Source organism: Mytilus edulis, chromosome 8 (genome assembly GCF_963676685.1).
Source record: "Mytilus edulis chromosome 8, xbMytEdul2.2, whole genome shotgun sequence".
Lineage (NCBI taxonomy): Eukaryota > Metazoa > Mollusca > Bivalvia > Mytilida > Mytilidae > Mytilus > Mytilus edulis.
The window spans coordinates 27,715,615-27,732,446 of record NC_092351.1 but is presented as its reverse complement, the minus strand read 5'-3'; the positions used below and the strand labels follow the sequence as shown (position 1 = coordinate 27,732,446).

General features: G+C 31.8%; 1 protein-coding gene across 1 annotated transcript in view; it reads right to left on the bottom strand.

The window, feature by feature from the left end:
- The window catches only part of LOC139485250 (carbonic anhydrase-related protein 10-like), a 28,163-nt gene extending 11,793 nt beyond the window's left edge, over positions 1 to 16,370 (bottom strand). Inside the window, exons 1-4 of the mRNA XM_071269550.1 lie at positions 15,878 to 16,370; positions 6,120 to 6,161; positions 1,503 to 1,642; positions 445 to 636 (exon numbers count right to left, since the gene is read on the bottom strand). Coding sequence (XP_071125651.1) covers positions 445 to 636; positions 1,503 to 1,642; positions 6,120 to 6,161; positions 15,878 to 15,923 — 420 coding nt within the window. The 5' untranslated portion in view covers positions 15,924 to 16,370. The remainder of the gene's footprint in view (positions 1 to 444; positions 637 to 1,502; positions 1,643 to 6,119; positions 6,162 to 15,877) is intronic.
- Between the last annotated feature and the right edge of the window lie 462 nt (positions 16,371 to 16,832).

Genomic DNA, 16,832 nt, shown 5'->3' with positions numbered 1-16,832 from the left:
GTTAGGTGGTGGAAATCTGATGTCAATACCTGGAACTTACCGTCTAGTGAACCGTATCACTTAGCACCGAAATCCTTACTCAGGCGCTTCCGGTTGTCCTACTGTACCCCTGTTAGTAAAATGGTTCTTATTGCTACATTTTCAGTTTCCTGTTTCGTGTTGCTTTGTTTTATTAATGGTTGTTAGTTTTTATGTTATTAAATTTTGGTTTTGAATTTCTTTCTTTTTTACCATAAGAGTGGACTTAATATATGACAAAACAAAAGTACATTGTCCAATAAGAAAACATTAAAAAGTATTTGAACGTTTTTGGAGCAACCAATACGGAAACATATGTTTACCAATGCGGTTTATTGAGTACGAACTCGAGAACGATGAACAAGTAAGTATCTCAATGATCACTGGGTGAAAATTTAATATTCTTATTCCTTTTTGCATTATTACCTCAGCTGGAAATGTCCTGTTTCCAATCTTATGTTCAGATCCAGCATAACCTTTGATCCCATAGTGAAATTTCACATCTGTAATTTTATACGAATATGAGAGCGGACCTCCGGTTATATTAAATAAGTGTTGTGTGTCTTCGTCTAAACTAAATGTAATATCTAATCCATTCGTTTCTAATCTTCCATTAACCTTAAATCATATATTTATGTAAATGTATTAGGATTAAAACTACATATGGATAAGTTGAGTACACATCAAATTAACAACAACTCAAAGACACAAAAAAGCAATACGATGTCAACATTTTGGTTTCACTGACAAACAGATGCCTCTGGTTTTAGAGACATAATTGTATGTAACATCCGTTTGTCCTTGTTACTGGGTAACACGACGGATATAACATGTAGAGCAGGATCTACCTGAGATCGCCACCAACTTTTGGTGGTGTTTATGTTGCTCAGTTTTTAGTTTTCTATGTTGTGTTGTGTGTATTGTTGTTCATCTGTTTGGTTTTTTCTTTTTAAGCCATGACATTGTCATTTTGTTTTCGACTCATTAGTTTGAATGTCTCTATCGCCTCTCTTTTGTTATAAGTTTTCTACTGGTTCTGTAAAATTGCTTAGCCAAATCTTTGAAATTATGAAATAATTCAATAAAGAATGTTATTCAAATTGTGGTAGCGAAACCCTGACTTGATAATTTACAAATAATACATAGATTATCATATATTTGAAATCTATAACGCCCTTACAGAAATGAAAATAACAAATGAATAGGTATTTTATATTAACACCGTAAGACAAAAGCCGAGGAATATCACCGTCCGAAATCTGAAAATTAGCAATAGGAAATCAGAATGAGCCTTGTCAGGGTTAGTCTAGAAAAGTGCACTAACTGCAGCAAAACTTTAGATTAATGGTCTGTGGTATTTTCTCACGGTGTTTAAGACCCATTGGTGACCTTCGGTTGTTTTCTGTCGTTTGGTCGGGGTGTTGTCTTTTTGAAATATTCCCCAGTCTCATTATAAATTAATTTTTGTTATATGATATACTTACATTAGCTGTATTGATATGCAGATTCGTTAAGTTTGGATCAAACAATAATAAACTAGGATCTATTGCTATAGGAGATTGGTGTTTGCCACTTTTGCATAGATCCCATTCCTTGCCGTGTAATTTGCCCCAATATTCTGGTGCTACAAGAAATATTTGAAAAAAAAAGATGTATAACATAAAAAGTAAGATATTTCCCTAGCTGTGGGTCGAGATTATTTTTTTGCAAACTTCAAACTTACTTTTACAGATTATTAACCTAGTTCATACGTAAAATAAATATGTTTATGTCAATTACTTTTTTCTGTAATATATACATGAACTTTTCAATATGCTAACATACTATTCATTTTTTTTTATATATAAATATAAATAAGGCCGTCAGTTTTCTCGTTTGAATTGTTTTACATTGTCATTTCGGGGCCTAGTGTAGCGGACTATGCGGTATTGGCTTTGCTCATTGTTGAAGGCCGTACGGTGATCTATAGTTGTTAATTTCTGTGTCATTTTGGTCTCTTGTGGAGAGTTGTCTCATTGGCAATCATACCACATCTTCTTTTTATATATAGTCTTTGACTATAATAATCGAGACCAACATATTTTTTTTTAAACTCAAAGAAAGCGCACAAGCTAAGGCCATGAATCCAAATAGCTGATGTTGTCTAAGGACACACGTATTTATTTTATGCTAAGTTAACCTTTATATGTCTGAAGAAAAGTACAGTGTTTGTGAGAATCACATTAAAAAACTATTCAATCCATAATTAGAAACTGGCTAGAACATGTTTGCAGGCGTTGAAATATTACCTTCAGTCTTAATAATTTATCTGGCTTACAGTCATTTCAAACAATAATTGAGATATAAGATTTGAACAATTTAACTGCACAGTACTGTTTAAAGCGCATTTGTTCGGAAACAGGATGAAAGAGGTATAACAATGTATTCATTTATAAATACCGTTAATTTATTTGCAATTATAGACAGCTAGCTAGACACATTATACTAACTAAACCTCTCCACCTCTGTTCAAATTTATTCCAAAGAAATTCTTTACAAGCATTAACGAACATTTATTTTTATCGTGTTCAAAGCAACATCAGTAAACACTACAAAGTACACGAATACATTTGATCAACAAATGTAACAATCATGTTACATAGCCTGACAATCTTTCGTCAATAGAACGTTTGTGACTTCATTTTTCATCTTATGTCAATAAATTGCTACAGAGTTAAGAGTTCTTAGCAGCAACTTCCTGTCACATCGTGACATGACAAACTTTCTTGTTCATTTTTCCTGTCCAGAAGAATGAACACTTTCACATCGATCATTAGGAAGCACATTTATTCTCTAAATTGCTCGCTTAATTGTAAAAATGTGTCACTGCTGACATTTTCGTTCGAAATCTAACTTAATAACGATTCAAGCTGTTATTAAGTAAACCAAGTAGAAAGAAATTGTGAAATTTGAATTTTAAATTAAAATACCCTATTTATTTATCCTATTGGTTAAAAGATCAGACAAAAGTACATGATACAGAAGGCATATTTCAATAATCACAGGTAACTCCATTTTACAAAAAGAATGCATGCGTCTATCATCCTTATGCTTCGAATCTTTATATCATTTTGATTTATTTCACTTGTGGATATCTTTAAAAAAAAAAAGGGGGGACGAAAGATACCAAAGGGACAGTCAAACTCATAAATCTAAAACAAACTGACAACGCCATGGCTAAAAATGAAAAAGACAAACAGAAAAACAGAAAAACAATAGTACACACGACACAACATAGAAAACTAAAGAATAAACAACACGAACCCCACCAAAAACTAGGGGTGATCTCAGGTGCTCCATAATACACTACATATGATATTTGCATAAAATGGTTTATTTGAAATATCATTGAAAAATAAGGTCTTTATGGCGGTATTACTTATACAATGAAAATTGAGTCGCTTCCAGCATCAATTAAAATCTGAATACAAAAATGAATAAGTAAATGCTCAAATGAAATATCAATTATCATATACATATATATGTAATGCTTCTTTATAAAGGCTTGTGGGAAGAAACTTATTTTGGAACATAAAATTTGCTCTTGACAGTATTTTAACATTTTTTGTCGTGCATGATTAAAAACAGATCGCGAGTTAATACGAAGCATACAACAATCTGACAATATAAAAAAAGAAGATGTGGTATGATTGCTAATGAAACAACTCTCCACAATGGACCAAAATGACACAGAAATTAACAACTATAGGTCATCGTACGGCCTTCAACAATGAGCAAAGCTCATACTCCTTTCTGGTAATTATTACATCAGCCAATAAATGATTGAAGAAGCGTTGGATTACGATAAAACCAGAGGATGCCAAAAGATTTTTTTAAATAGAAAGTAGACGAGAGCGGAATTATTCAAGCATACTGATGCAGTAGACAATGAAAATAGCACGGACATTTTTTTCATATTGATTTACAATATTATCCAAAATGTAGTACTTCTAGATATAAATGAAGTTTTATTATTTGCTACAGTACAGCATTATATGATGTATAAAAACACTTTATTCCACATCACAAAGCAGAAGACATATTAATGATATCAATATTTACGCGTCACCAAATGTATCAAAGTCATAAAACCAATTATAAAAATAGCAGACAACATTCAGTCTAGTTTTACGCACGAAGTCGTTTGCAATTGTTGGAAAAGACAAAACCTCATTTATTACAAGTATAGTAACTCATTCATATAATTTAGAAAACTGAAGAAAAAACAACTCATGCAGGAATAAACAGATATAATTCATTGTAAACATATGTTTTCTGGTCATAAAAAGAACCAATGAAAGCAATTTCGTGAAAAACGTTCAGAGAAATGAGTATGGCTGTTGTACATGTTTTCTATTTACCATGTACGAGTATCTTACTCTATAAATTTTAATATGACTAAATTAATAGAATACTGAAGTAGTTTAAATACAGTAAGACTAAGCACAGGCACACAAACAAATCAGATATTCCAATAGTTATTGGTAGATAATAGTCAACTAATTAAGACTCAAGGGTAGGAGTAAATGGAATCTAGCAAAACCATGAGAAATGAAGCAAGTAGATAATAAGGGGACACAAAGGGCAATTACATTTCAAGTTTCATAAAGGCGGTCAACACGACGGCAAGTAAAAAAACAACGATAATAATTACAAAATATTACGTAGACTACAAAAGAATGAGAAACACAAATCCCGTTAAAAATCGGTGGTGGTCTCGGATGCTTGCCTTTCAAGCATTTCCAACTTTACTAGTCACTGACATGTAGCATCCGTCGTTTTGTCATTAATATAATCCGGCAATAATTCGATTTCGATAATATAACAATTAATGAAAGGATAATCGAATTGTGGTTACGGCAGTGGGAAAATTTTGTAGTCATTTCTCAATCAGATATTCCGTAACCATTACCCAAATCCAGGTAGATTCCCTAACACCTTTAAATGTATGTCTATAAAGATAGAAGATGTTTATTATTTCAGATTTGAATTCTAGATACCGTATACCAGAAAAGCAAACATGCGTCACCTAAGGGCCTTCAACAATGATCAAAATCCATTCCGTATTATAACCTAATAATGGTACCGACAAAATGTATAACAATTCAAACGAAAACAGCAACGATTTTTTTTATGATAAAACAATAAACAAAAAATTGACAGAGACCAACGACAACTACAACTACTGAACTTTAAACCAATCCTAACTGAGACAGTGATGTAAAAGTACAACCTAAAACAGGAAGTAAATTAAACAGTTTGAAATTTAAGTTCATTGGAAAAGGTTGCAGTCAACAAAGTCACAAAATGGGAATTCTTTTAACAATAACATTGTAAAAAATCAATTGTTCAGCGAAAGGATGACATCTCTTAAAGAGGAAGTTGGGTTCAAGGACGATGCTAGTCGCCTTCAATTTATCTTGCGAAGCTGTGTAAAACTACGTGAAACCTGACAAAACTGGTCATAACACAACTGAATGATAATGGGCATGTGCCAGGGGATCTAAGACAAAGACTAATATAAAACACATACCAAAGTTTAACGTGCTACATATTTAGTATTTTATACGCGAAGAGATTATGTCAATATTGCGAAGTTATCATCTGTGTTGATATTGTATGTACAGAAATATCCAATTTCATGACAAAGTGGTTGTGATAAGATTTCACAACTATACACAGCCACATAATATATGTTCTGTCACGGATAAGATACACTATCATCAAAAACAATCGAATACGTATAATGCTTTATAAATAAATATTGAAAAGGTCGTACACTGTAGGAATAGCGACCAGGGGCAAACATCCAGATGTTGCTCATTGTTGCATGCCGTACAATGACATAAAGTTTTAAAAAATGCTACGTCATTTGGTCTATGTAGGGGAGTTGTCTCATTGGTAATCATACCACTTCTGCTTGTTTTTATATAAATTATTACAAATTACTGATCGCAAGAAAAAAATATCTATATATGGAAATCGTGAAATTCTTGCCACGTGCAAGGCCATTTGCAAAATATAGTTATTGGCTATACATTATTGCACGAAGTAAAACTTACCAAGATGAGAATCGTATCCCCAGACCTTTCCTAATTCATTGGCTGAAATAGAAAAAAAAGTTCAAGTACATAAATTTCGTTTTATTTTTTCATATATAAAAATGATTTTAAATTTCACTTTTAAGTATACCTATCAGATGTTAAAGATTTGACCTGAATTTCAAAATGAAGTTTAAAAAAAAACCCAACCAACTGGTTTTCAAATAATGAAATTTTAAATGTAAATATAAGACTAATCAAAGTTCGCGTAAAACAGTAAAAAGATGCAAATGGGGTAGGGAAAAAAAAAAACTAGTCGAGGAAATCGGACAACATCAAAGTCAACAGATAAAGGTCGAATAAAACAAATTTATCATTTGTCATGTCGCAAAATAAATCTTGATGCTAAAGCATTCTAATAACAATCAATAATTAAAAGTGCAGAAAGGAAGACATTTTGAAATTATTGCAAATTGATATGATTAAGGACATACACGTAATGGTATCTACATTGCAATAGCTTCTTCCAAACTTCTAAACAATATTTTTAATGTCTGTTTGGCGGAATAAAGAGGAGTTGGTCATTAGACCGTTGGTTTTACCGTTTGAATGGTTTTACACTAGTAATTTTGGGGCCCTTCATATCTTATTGTTCGGTGTGAGCCAAGGCTCCGTGTTCAAGGCCGTACATTGACCTATAATGGTTTACTTTTATAAATTGTTATTTGGATGGAGAGTTGTCTCATTGGCACTCACACCACATGTTCCTATATCTATTTGGACCGTATAATAGACCATAACAACCACACACTCCATGCTCCGCCGAAAAAAATACCCAAGTCACTGGTCATTTAAATTATTTCACGATGTATAAAAGACTTGGTCAAATCCATACATTTTTTAATATGACAGATATCATTATATGTCTTTCATATTTGTCTTCACGTATGATCTTTTAAACTCACATCAGTGTAACAATGTCATATTTACTGAAAGAAGATGTTAAATGATGATTTTTTTACATAAAGGTCATATGATTAAGTTATAACAATCTTATTGTCAACGAAACAGATTGATAATTCTTTAGTATCTTAGCAGTGGCGGATCCCCTTTTTAAAATGTCTGGATCCGCCCCTGCTTAGCTTTACATAGTCACCACAACTACCTGCAAGCCAATGGCTGCATTTAATATTTTGGTTTATACTGCACTCGTTCTATTTAAATGCGTTGACTGTATATTTCTATGTCATATACAGTCACTGACCCGATATCACTTTTTCTCATGAATATTTAAATAGAAGTTGCCGAAATAATATTTAATTATTCATACGACCTCTTCAACCTGTCCTTGTTTCCTAAGCATACAACGATTAGTGGAACGACTCAACCTTGTTTCCGTTGCAATTATTGGAAAAACATATTTCATTTGTTAATATTTTTTGTTTTCGACCTATAATTCAATTCTTTATGCTTATGGTTGATATTTTAGTCCATACTCAAACGATTTCGTTCACCATCGAGTGTGGAATTCAACAGGCAAATGTACATTTCATTGTGTTGTATATTTCTCCGCGAGCATGATATGAGGCCTTTTTAAAGGAGATATTTAAATCAAATAAATAACCTTAACGCATTAAACAATGTTTTTTTAGATTGCAGTATAAATCCAATAATAGTGCATTGACTTGACATATCAACGATATAAAGATTCGGCCCGAAACAGGGAAATAGCTCGGCACAGCCTCGCATTTCTCCGTCTTTAAGCCTCATCCTTATATCGTTGATATGTCAAGTCAATGCACTATTATTGTCTATACACAGTGGGAGTGTGGTATCATATTAGGTAAAAAAAGCATAGTTAGTTGTAGGTTGACAATTCTATTATCATTGTCTACATATTAAGTATAAAAAGCATAGTTAGTTGTAGGTTGACAATTCTATTATTATTGTCTACATATTAAGTATAAAAACATAGTTAGTTGTAGGTTGACAATTCTATTAGTATCTTCTATAATTGTATTAATTTGTCATCTTCATTTTCATGACTTTCATTTTAAGAATTATAGATTTTATAAAATGACAGCAGACGATATATGATCAAGCATTCCATATCTACATCCTACGTTAGTTGGTTTTAATTATGATGTAGGACTTCAATCTTTTATAGTATAATAAAATGTAAAGACTGAAAGGGAAGCTTAAATGGAAATCCTTGTTTTATTGTATACTCATAATATTTGCAATCCTCTTACCGCTTTATTTAAAATCTAGTTATTAATTTCTAAGCTATTTAGAAAGTGAAAGCAAAGAAATCTGAATGATGTATGGCATGTATGGTTTTAAAGTATTAAAGAAATCCAAAGTCAATAGTAAGGAAGGATATGAAACATGTCTAATTATAGCAAGTAACATTTAATAAGTTAACTTAATTGTAGCTCCTGCTTACAAGGATTGACATGATGTTCCGTTAATTCAGGGACCATTTCAAAAGAAAATGTATATGGGAATAAGTAAATCTTAGTTATGCAATTCCCCAAGTATTCTTAAGAGTTTGATTTATATCCTTGAAGTTCCCTACAAAATGTGATATTGTCAAAACATTTGATTTATTCATGATACTATATAAGTTTTGAACTGTTTACTTCTATCAAATATTTTTTCACTATTTTGTTGAGTTTTTTATATCATAATTATGTATTCCCTATAATACAAATTTTAGTGTTCTTTTAACGGAGAGAATAAACTAATTCAAATGTTGATTCCTATGGCTTTCGTTGCTTTGAATATTTTTTTTCTTATATTTCTTACTTACATAGAATGAATAGATTGTTTTTGCAAGTATCGCTCATCAATGAAGGTTACATTAATGCAACGATGTAAACGCAAGTCTGTTGTCCGACATTCAAAGCATCCAACAATAATTATTAATCGATTGGTTGCTATTCGTTTAACGTTCAGATGCAAATATTTCATGCATATTCAAGACAAGAATATATGGAAAAGAGGGGCGAAAGATAACAGAGGGACAGTCAAACTCATAGATCGAAAATAAACTGACAACGCCATGACTAAAAATAAAAAAGACAAACAGACAAATAATAGCACACATGACACAACATAGAAAACTAAAGACTAAGCAACACGAACCCCACCAAAAACTAGGGGTGATCTCATGTGCTCCGGAAGGGTAAGCAGATCCTGCCCCACATGTGGCACCCGTCGTATTGCTCATGTTATTACAAACCTGGTAAATAGTCTAATTTGGTAGGTCACATTCATGAAAAAGGGAAGGGGATTGTAGTAAAGACTTAAGGAACATATCCGATATCTTCTGTGAAACGGTTATTACATTACAGTCAACCACCTCGTTATGACGTCCGTAAAATTTACGAAGGAACGAGTGCAACTTCACTATTTGGAACTCTTGGTTTAATAGCTTTCTTGTGAGAAGCAACCCTCTATCAAGGAAATCATGATAGGAAATACAAGCACGGGAATATCTTATCAATTGGGAAAATTCATGAAATGAATAATTTTCCAAAAAATGAACGACAAGGATAAAGGCCGATAACTTCGTTGCCAACGGAAACCGAAGTGCATCTACATAGGATTACTGAATAGCTGCGATATTCAACGTAACCCATGATATTCTATAAAAATAATTTTTTGTTTGCAATGAAGTAAATATTTATATCACTAATGCACGAATAATACATTTCAGGATTTAACTTCTAATAGCCTCGACACGGGATTTTTTTCAGATCATAGTAACCTTTTTTATATTAGGGTTTTAAACGTGGAATCACGTACAATTTATCTGTGTATCTGTATAGTCCTTTTCAAACGGGAATTAAGTACATACAGTTGTTCAAATTACTTAAATCTATTTTAATACCCTCCGATCCTGGTGAAAAAGTTTCGAAAAAGTATGGTCATGTATTTGCGCGCTATGTCCATATTATAACTAACCAATTGGGTCAAGTTTCGTCATCGATGAAGGCCATACTGTGAATTAAGTTGTCTTTGCCATTTGGTCTGTGGTGGATAGTTTTCACTGGCTTTTGTACCACACACATTTAAGTCTTATCAATATAAATTGTTCAATGATATGAATATTTTAAAAAGCAAACCTGTTTATTTATACATGTTTACAAAACGATATATCTTTTTTTTTATCTGTTCAATCAAATACTAGTGCAAGCATGTAACGTTAAATTAATCATTTGTAATTCCATCGTACTTTCAAAATGATCTATTAAAACTTTGTAATAAAATAGTTACATTCCAAATCGAAAATTTTACAACGGGAATTGTCAATTTGAAAAAACATGTTAATATAATGCGGTTGCATAATGCATTTCGAATAGTGTTCCTCAACGGAAGAATAATCAAGAGAAAAATCATTGACAATTTCATCTCAAAGGGAATATTTACTGAAGAGCAAAATTGATTATAAAGAGAAAGATCACGAGTTATGTGGTATTTAGTAAAGATATTTATTTTTTCATTAAATGGCAAGGGCAAAATAAAACATAGTTTTGTGAGAATTAGAATTAAATTGATCACGTTGAGTTCATAGAAACTGTAAAAGAAATATTCGTTTGTATAACAGAGAGATCATGAGTGTGACGTGAATATTCAATGTGTTAATTACTGTAAAGTGTTCAACATTCATTTATTAATTATTACCTTTGTTCCTCTGTCAATATCATTAGCATGAAACACTTTGTATGCAGTATCTGTTTAAATCCAATTTATTTCTACATGTATTTTGTAATTTTGTAATGCAGTCTCAAGTTATCAGCAGTTGAGCAATTTGGTATTCAATAATTTTAATAATTTTCATAAATTTTTTGTTCAAGTGACAAGTGTGCAAACTAAACATTAACTTTTTCAGCGCGAAATCATGCTATAAACGTGTTTACTGTCTCAACGTTAGGTTTTTATTTATAATCGGCCTTCTCTACGCCTTTGTCACCTTGCTCAGTCGCTCCGTAATAGACCTCTTTTGAGTTGTCCTTTCGTCAATTATGCCCGCCTTTATTACGCCATTTACCAGATAGAGTGAATCGCCTGTATTCCTGCATTATTAACGTTCATCAAGCGTCTTAGTGATCGGCATTGTGCATGAAGAACTAGAAATAATATTTGTTTCGTAAGTATTTAATCAGAATTTTCTAATGACAGCAGTGCTAATTGTCAATTATGAGAATTTAATTTGCCAAATAATTCGTGCAATATAGCGGCATCATAGTTTTTCAACCACTCGCTCAACATAGGAACGGAAGTAACGATAGCCCTAAACGCACGAATATGATGTTCACTTAAACCAAAGTTTTTGACGGAAATGCATTGAACTCGAAAGTTGTCTTTTCTTGTATCACGGCTTAGAGACGAGAACATGCATTATCAGCGACGTCATAATGTCTTAGGAGAAGTTATCGGCGACGTCACAATGTGAGAGGAGAGGTTATCAAATTTGCTTTCGTCAAGCGTAAAACTGCCTAAGAGAGGGGAAAGCGACCAGTTATAGAACGATAAACAGATAGTCTTGTTTTTTTGTTATAGATATTGTAAAATATCAGCCGCTCGACACAATGTGAAGTTTTTTGGTCGTTTGCTGGGCTCACTCGCCAAAAAAGTTCACATTGTGGCTCATGGCTGATATTTTACGATAGCAATATGTAGAAAACCCGATAATCTATATTTTGTTAGTCTTGTACTATTTTTAATTTTAGTTTCTTGTGTATAATTTGAAGTGTAGTATGTCGTTCATTATCACTGAGCTAGTATATTTGTTTAGGGACCAGCTGAAGGACGCCTCCGGGTGCGGGAATTTCTCGCTGCATAGAAGACCTTCTGCTGTTGTCTGTTTTATGGTCGGGTTGTTGTTTCTTTGACACATTCCCAATTTCCTTTTCCTTTCTCAACTTTATTATTGAATTTGAATTACATGCAATTTTGACGGCTTAATACATTTCTGTTTTCCTCAGTCCTATGTAAGTGCTAATTAACTCCATATTGCTGTAGACTGATCACTTGTTACTTATTTGTTCCTAATTTGAACATATTTTTCATCACATACATGTACATGTTCAATATTCGACAATAGAAGTAGAAGGCGTACATTCAAATGGATATAAATTACGAACATCAAAAGTAGAACTGTATATTCTTTGAATTTTTAGATTCACAACTGGGATTTTTTTATGACATTAAAGCTGATAATGCCAAATTTGTTTTTATAATTTAGAATTAATGAGGAGTATTTATGATTCAAGTATTCACCAAGGCCTTGTTTTAATTTTGATACTTTTTAAAATGTGAAGTCAATAAAAATGTTTCACGCGAAAGTAATCTATTATAAATCTTCATCATGGGATTATTTCAATATTATCAGAATTTGGCCTATAGATATTATTTAATATCAAAATTTGGCCTATGGATATTATTTAATATCAAAATACTGTCACTAATCTAAATATTTGTTTACTTGAAGTTAGGTTTTCCTTGTACAACGTATCACAAAACTAGATAGTTCCAAACAAATGTCAAAATCAAAAGCTCAAACACATCAAACGAATGAATAACAATTTTCTTGACTTGGTACAGGCATTTTCTTATACATGTACAATCAAAATAGACCATCAACTCATCAAAATTCACCCTGTATTTCTACTGGTTGTATTGTGACATATTCGTTAATGACTCGTGTTTAGAGCAGTCAGAACTGCACATAAGTTAGTTCCCATGCATGAGGTAACAAAGTTTCAGAATTGGTACATTAACTTTTTTTCTTCAAAATTATAGGTTATTTACATGCATGTTAGTTTTTCAAATGTTCACGAAAGACTTTAAAGTCTTTCCTTTACTCAAGTAAACTTTGGAAGATGTAAAGTCTTTGTTGGAACAAAAGAAAACACAGACAGATTTTAAAGTATCACATTGCATGTGTGCTCCTTATTTACCTTTAATTTATTTTTAATGGCAAACCTAAAGAGGTAAATAACAAACACATTGATTTCCAATTAAAATGTTTGATTTTTGATTGCTTTGAAATTCTGCACATTAATGGACTATAAGTAGTCAATACGGATATGAAATTTGTATCAAATGACTGTCCTTACTTAAGTATTTCTTGAAAGGAAATCTTCTGACGCCAGTCTTTTCATTTGCGTGAGTTAAAAACTGAAATAAACTTAAGAATATTTGTAACTGTACCGAGATGTTTGATATATAGTAAATGTTGCTGTGTAGGTGGAGTTTTAAGGATTGATGAATTGCGATAGTAACTTTATATTCATCAGAATGCTACAATAATAAAATAATTGAATTGCCATACACGGCGTAGTAATTTGAAATTTCCAAAACAAATAAATGTGTGCCTGCTGTAAACTAGAAGCAAATGATAATAGCGTACATGTATTTCCATTAACATAATTCTTTAATACCTTACATGTATGTCATTTTTGTTACTTTTTCTTGTATGTATTACATATCTCACTGTTCTGTCTCTTGATTTATATTGTGAAAACACTAAAAGGATTTCCTAAGGATTTCTTAGAAGCTGTATAAATTCTTAAAACATTTTATGAGAAGCAGGCATATAAAAACGTCTTATTTCCCCGTTTTGTAATAAGAACAAAGGTATTTCATTAAAAGCGTGATATTCCCAGATAGACCAATGACATGCAAGGATTGCTTGATAAATATTAAATCAAAGGAGACGTCAGGTAGTGCAAACTAAATCTTCACAAAGTTATACAGGAAAACTTCAATAAAAATCCGGAGATAGTATCGTGAAAGATTAGCGAAGAGCATCTTTGCATAATGAAACCCATTAAAAGCCTCCTTACAGATACACACATGATTTCCCTTTAGAAATTCCTATAACAATATTAATGTTAACATCATTGCAATATGATTGACTTCTGAAATTATATGTTACTGCCGAACTGAATACAAATTGAATGATAAACACAAAACAGAAAACATATGATAAAGTATAAGTTCCAAAAATTGCTCTGCATATTATGATTGAATTGTTTCTATATTTTCTTAAATCTTCAGTAAAACAATTAGAACATATGAAGGAATGGTTTTCATATATCTAAATATGATAATACTAGGGAAGACCCTGAATTAACATATGAGCAGTTAAAACACTAAAACCTATATGTTCATGCATTATAATTTTGGTTTGATTTTCACGTTGCAGTGTCCCGTGTGATGTAGACATATTTAAACATGTGCACTTCAAACATTAAAAAGAAGTTTCTTTTCAAGTAGTGGATATATACTATTTCATAAAAGAATGACAAAATTTACCATCAAGATTGTTGACTATAAGAAAACACACCCATTTCAACCATCCACGTCCGATTCTTAAACAGATAGACATTTACACAAATACAAGCAAGAGTGAACATACATGTTTCATGGTCAAGATAACATGATTTGATACAAGCACAATGTGTGATGAGGTTAAACAAAATGTACGTACTGAAAATGGAATTTCGCTCTGTGTCTATCTATACCGCAAACGAAGAAATTTGAATACGGCAGCTACTTATGAAAAATGTTACAATGTGCGACGTGAGTGTTAAAATTTGCCGCTTAATTAAAAAATTTGAAACATTAAATGTAAGAGCAGGGCTGTTAACAACAAGTCGAACCCAAAAGAGGGACGAAAGATACCAGAGAGAAAGTCAAACTCATAGATTGAAAATAAACTGACAACGCCATGGCTTAAAATAAAGAGACAAACAAACAAATAATAGTACAGAAGACACAACATAGAAAACTAAAGACTAAGCAACACGAACCCCACCAAAAACTGGGGGTGATAAAAAAAAGAAAATCGAAATCAAGAACTCAATCATTTTTTAGTTTGGACAAATAAATTAAGGAGTCGTTGATTGCTTGAGTTATCATAGAACTTCAATCAGGTGTAGATAGTGTTTTATTCTGAACTCATATCAGGTGTAGATAATGTTTTATTCTGAACTCATATCAGGTGTAGATAATGTTTTATTTTGAACTCATATCAGGTGTAGATAATGTTTTATTCTGAACTCATATCAGGTGTAGATAATGTTTTATTCTGATCTCATATCAGGTGTAGATAATGTTTTATTCTGAACTCATATCAGGTGTAGATAATATTTTAGTCTGAACTCATACCAGGTGTAGATAGTATTTTATTCTGAACTCATATCAGGTGTAGATAGTATTTTATTCTAAACTCATATCAGGTGTAGATAGTATTTTATTCTTAACTCATATCAGGTGTAGATAGTATTTTATTCTGAACTCTTGTAAATAATCAACTTTTGACTTTAATTGACATAAACAGTAAATAACAATATTTCTACATGTATGCATGACGGCTTAAGCTTGTTCAACACTTGTTTCGTCTATTCATTTTGTGGTTAAATGAATGGTTATTTTATTTATTACACTTGTATGTGTCGAGGGAGAAGATTTTTATGAAAAAGGGAAAGATTTCAATTGTCACAAAGTACAAAATGTAGTACGCTATTCATGGAACTGATAAGGATGCATAATTAACACTTGTACACAATATTTGTGACGTATTTAGTAATAAAAACATAATTGCACATTTTTGAAAGAAAACACAAGGCTAACATGATTTTACTGACAATAAACCGAGCATTTTATATTTCAACATTTTTGTTTTAGACAAAAACGATAATTATTGGAAAAGATTATATCAAATGTTCCAGAGGGAATTAAAACAAGATAAGAAAAAAACTTACCAAAAGATTTTGGAAGTATCAAGGCAAATAAAACCATCCAAGACATGACGGTATGTTATAGCGCTGTTTAAATCCGTTCATTTGGGATGTTTGATAATTCTGAGCTTTTAAGTACGTTTTCTTAGTATCAATCTTGGACTTCCTCATGCGTCAAAAATCATATTTGATAGATGAATTGTTGATGTTTTTATTGAATCACTGTATATCATCAATATCCATAAGTGAATTCTGTCTCGTCTTTTCCCGTTCAACATTTTAATTATGGGGCGGAGTCATTTGAAGATGCGCGGCTTAACATTAGACAAATAGAAAAGCTAGTTTCGTGTCGAAAAATAACCGTTCAAGATTCCAAATGAAATGATCAGATCTTAGTTTGATATCGGTGTTACAGAATCCAAGTCGCATGTAGATGCAATTAAACCTGTATAGTTCAAACAGTGATGCTCTATAAATGAAAAAGGTCCATCAACACAGAAAAACTATTAAATATTGATTGAAAGACAGGAGTAATTCTGTGACAGTTGTAATCTATAACGGTTTAATTGGAACAAGTTCTTACATCGTATAACGATAATATGCTTTGTTTCTTATCGGTTATAATGCTCTAATACACGCAATTGATCCGCGTCCATTAAGTGCTTCCCAGTATGGAATTGTATCGCCTCAGATAATTTCCTAAATTGGCACTTTAACATGATTTAGTATATGCAGGTTTATTGTTATTGTTTACTTTTACAACAGTAATCAATAATAACAATAATAAACTGTAAAAATTAAGTTAAACGTAGTACAGCATTGTACTTATTTAGGAAAACATGGATTTTTAATTGTTAATCGAGGTCTTTTCAGTTCATGTCAATAAAACATCACTCGCATTGATAGTAAATTGAAGCAAACGCTAACTTGATTATAGGTTCTTTTTAATAGTTCATATGAATAAAAAGAGATGTATTTG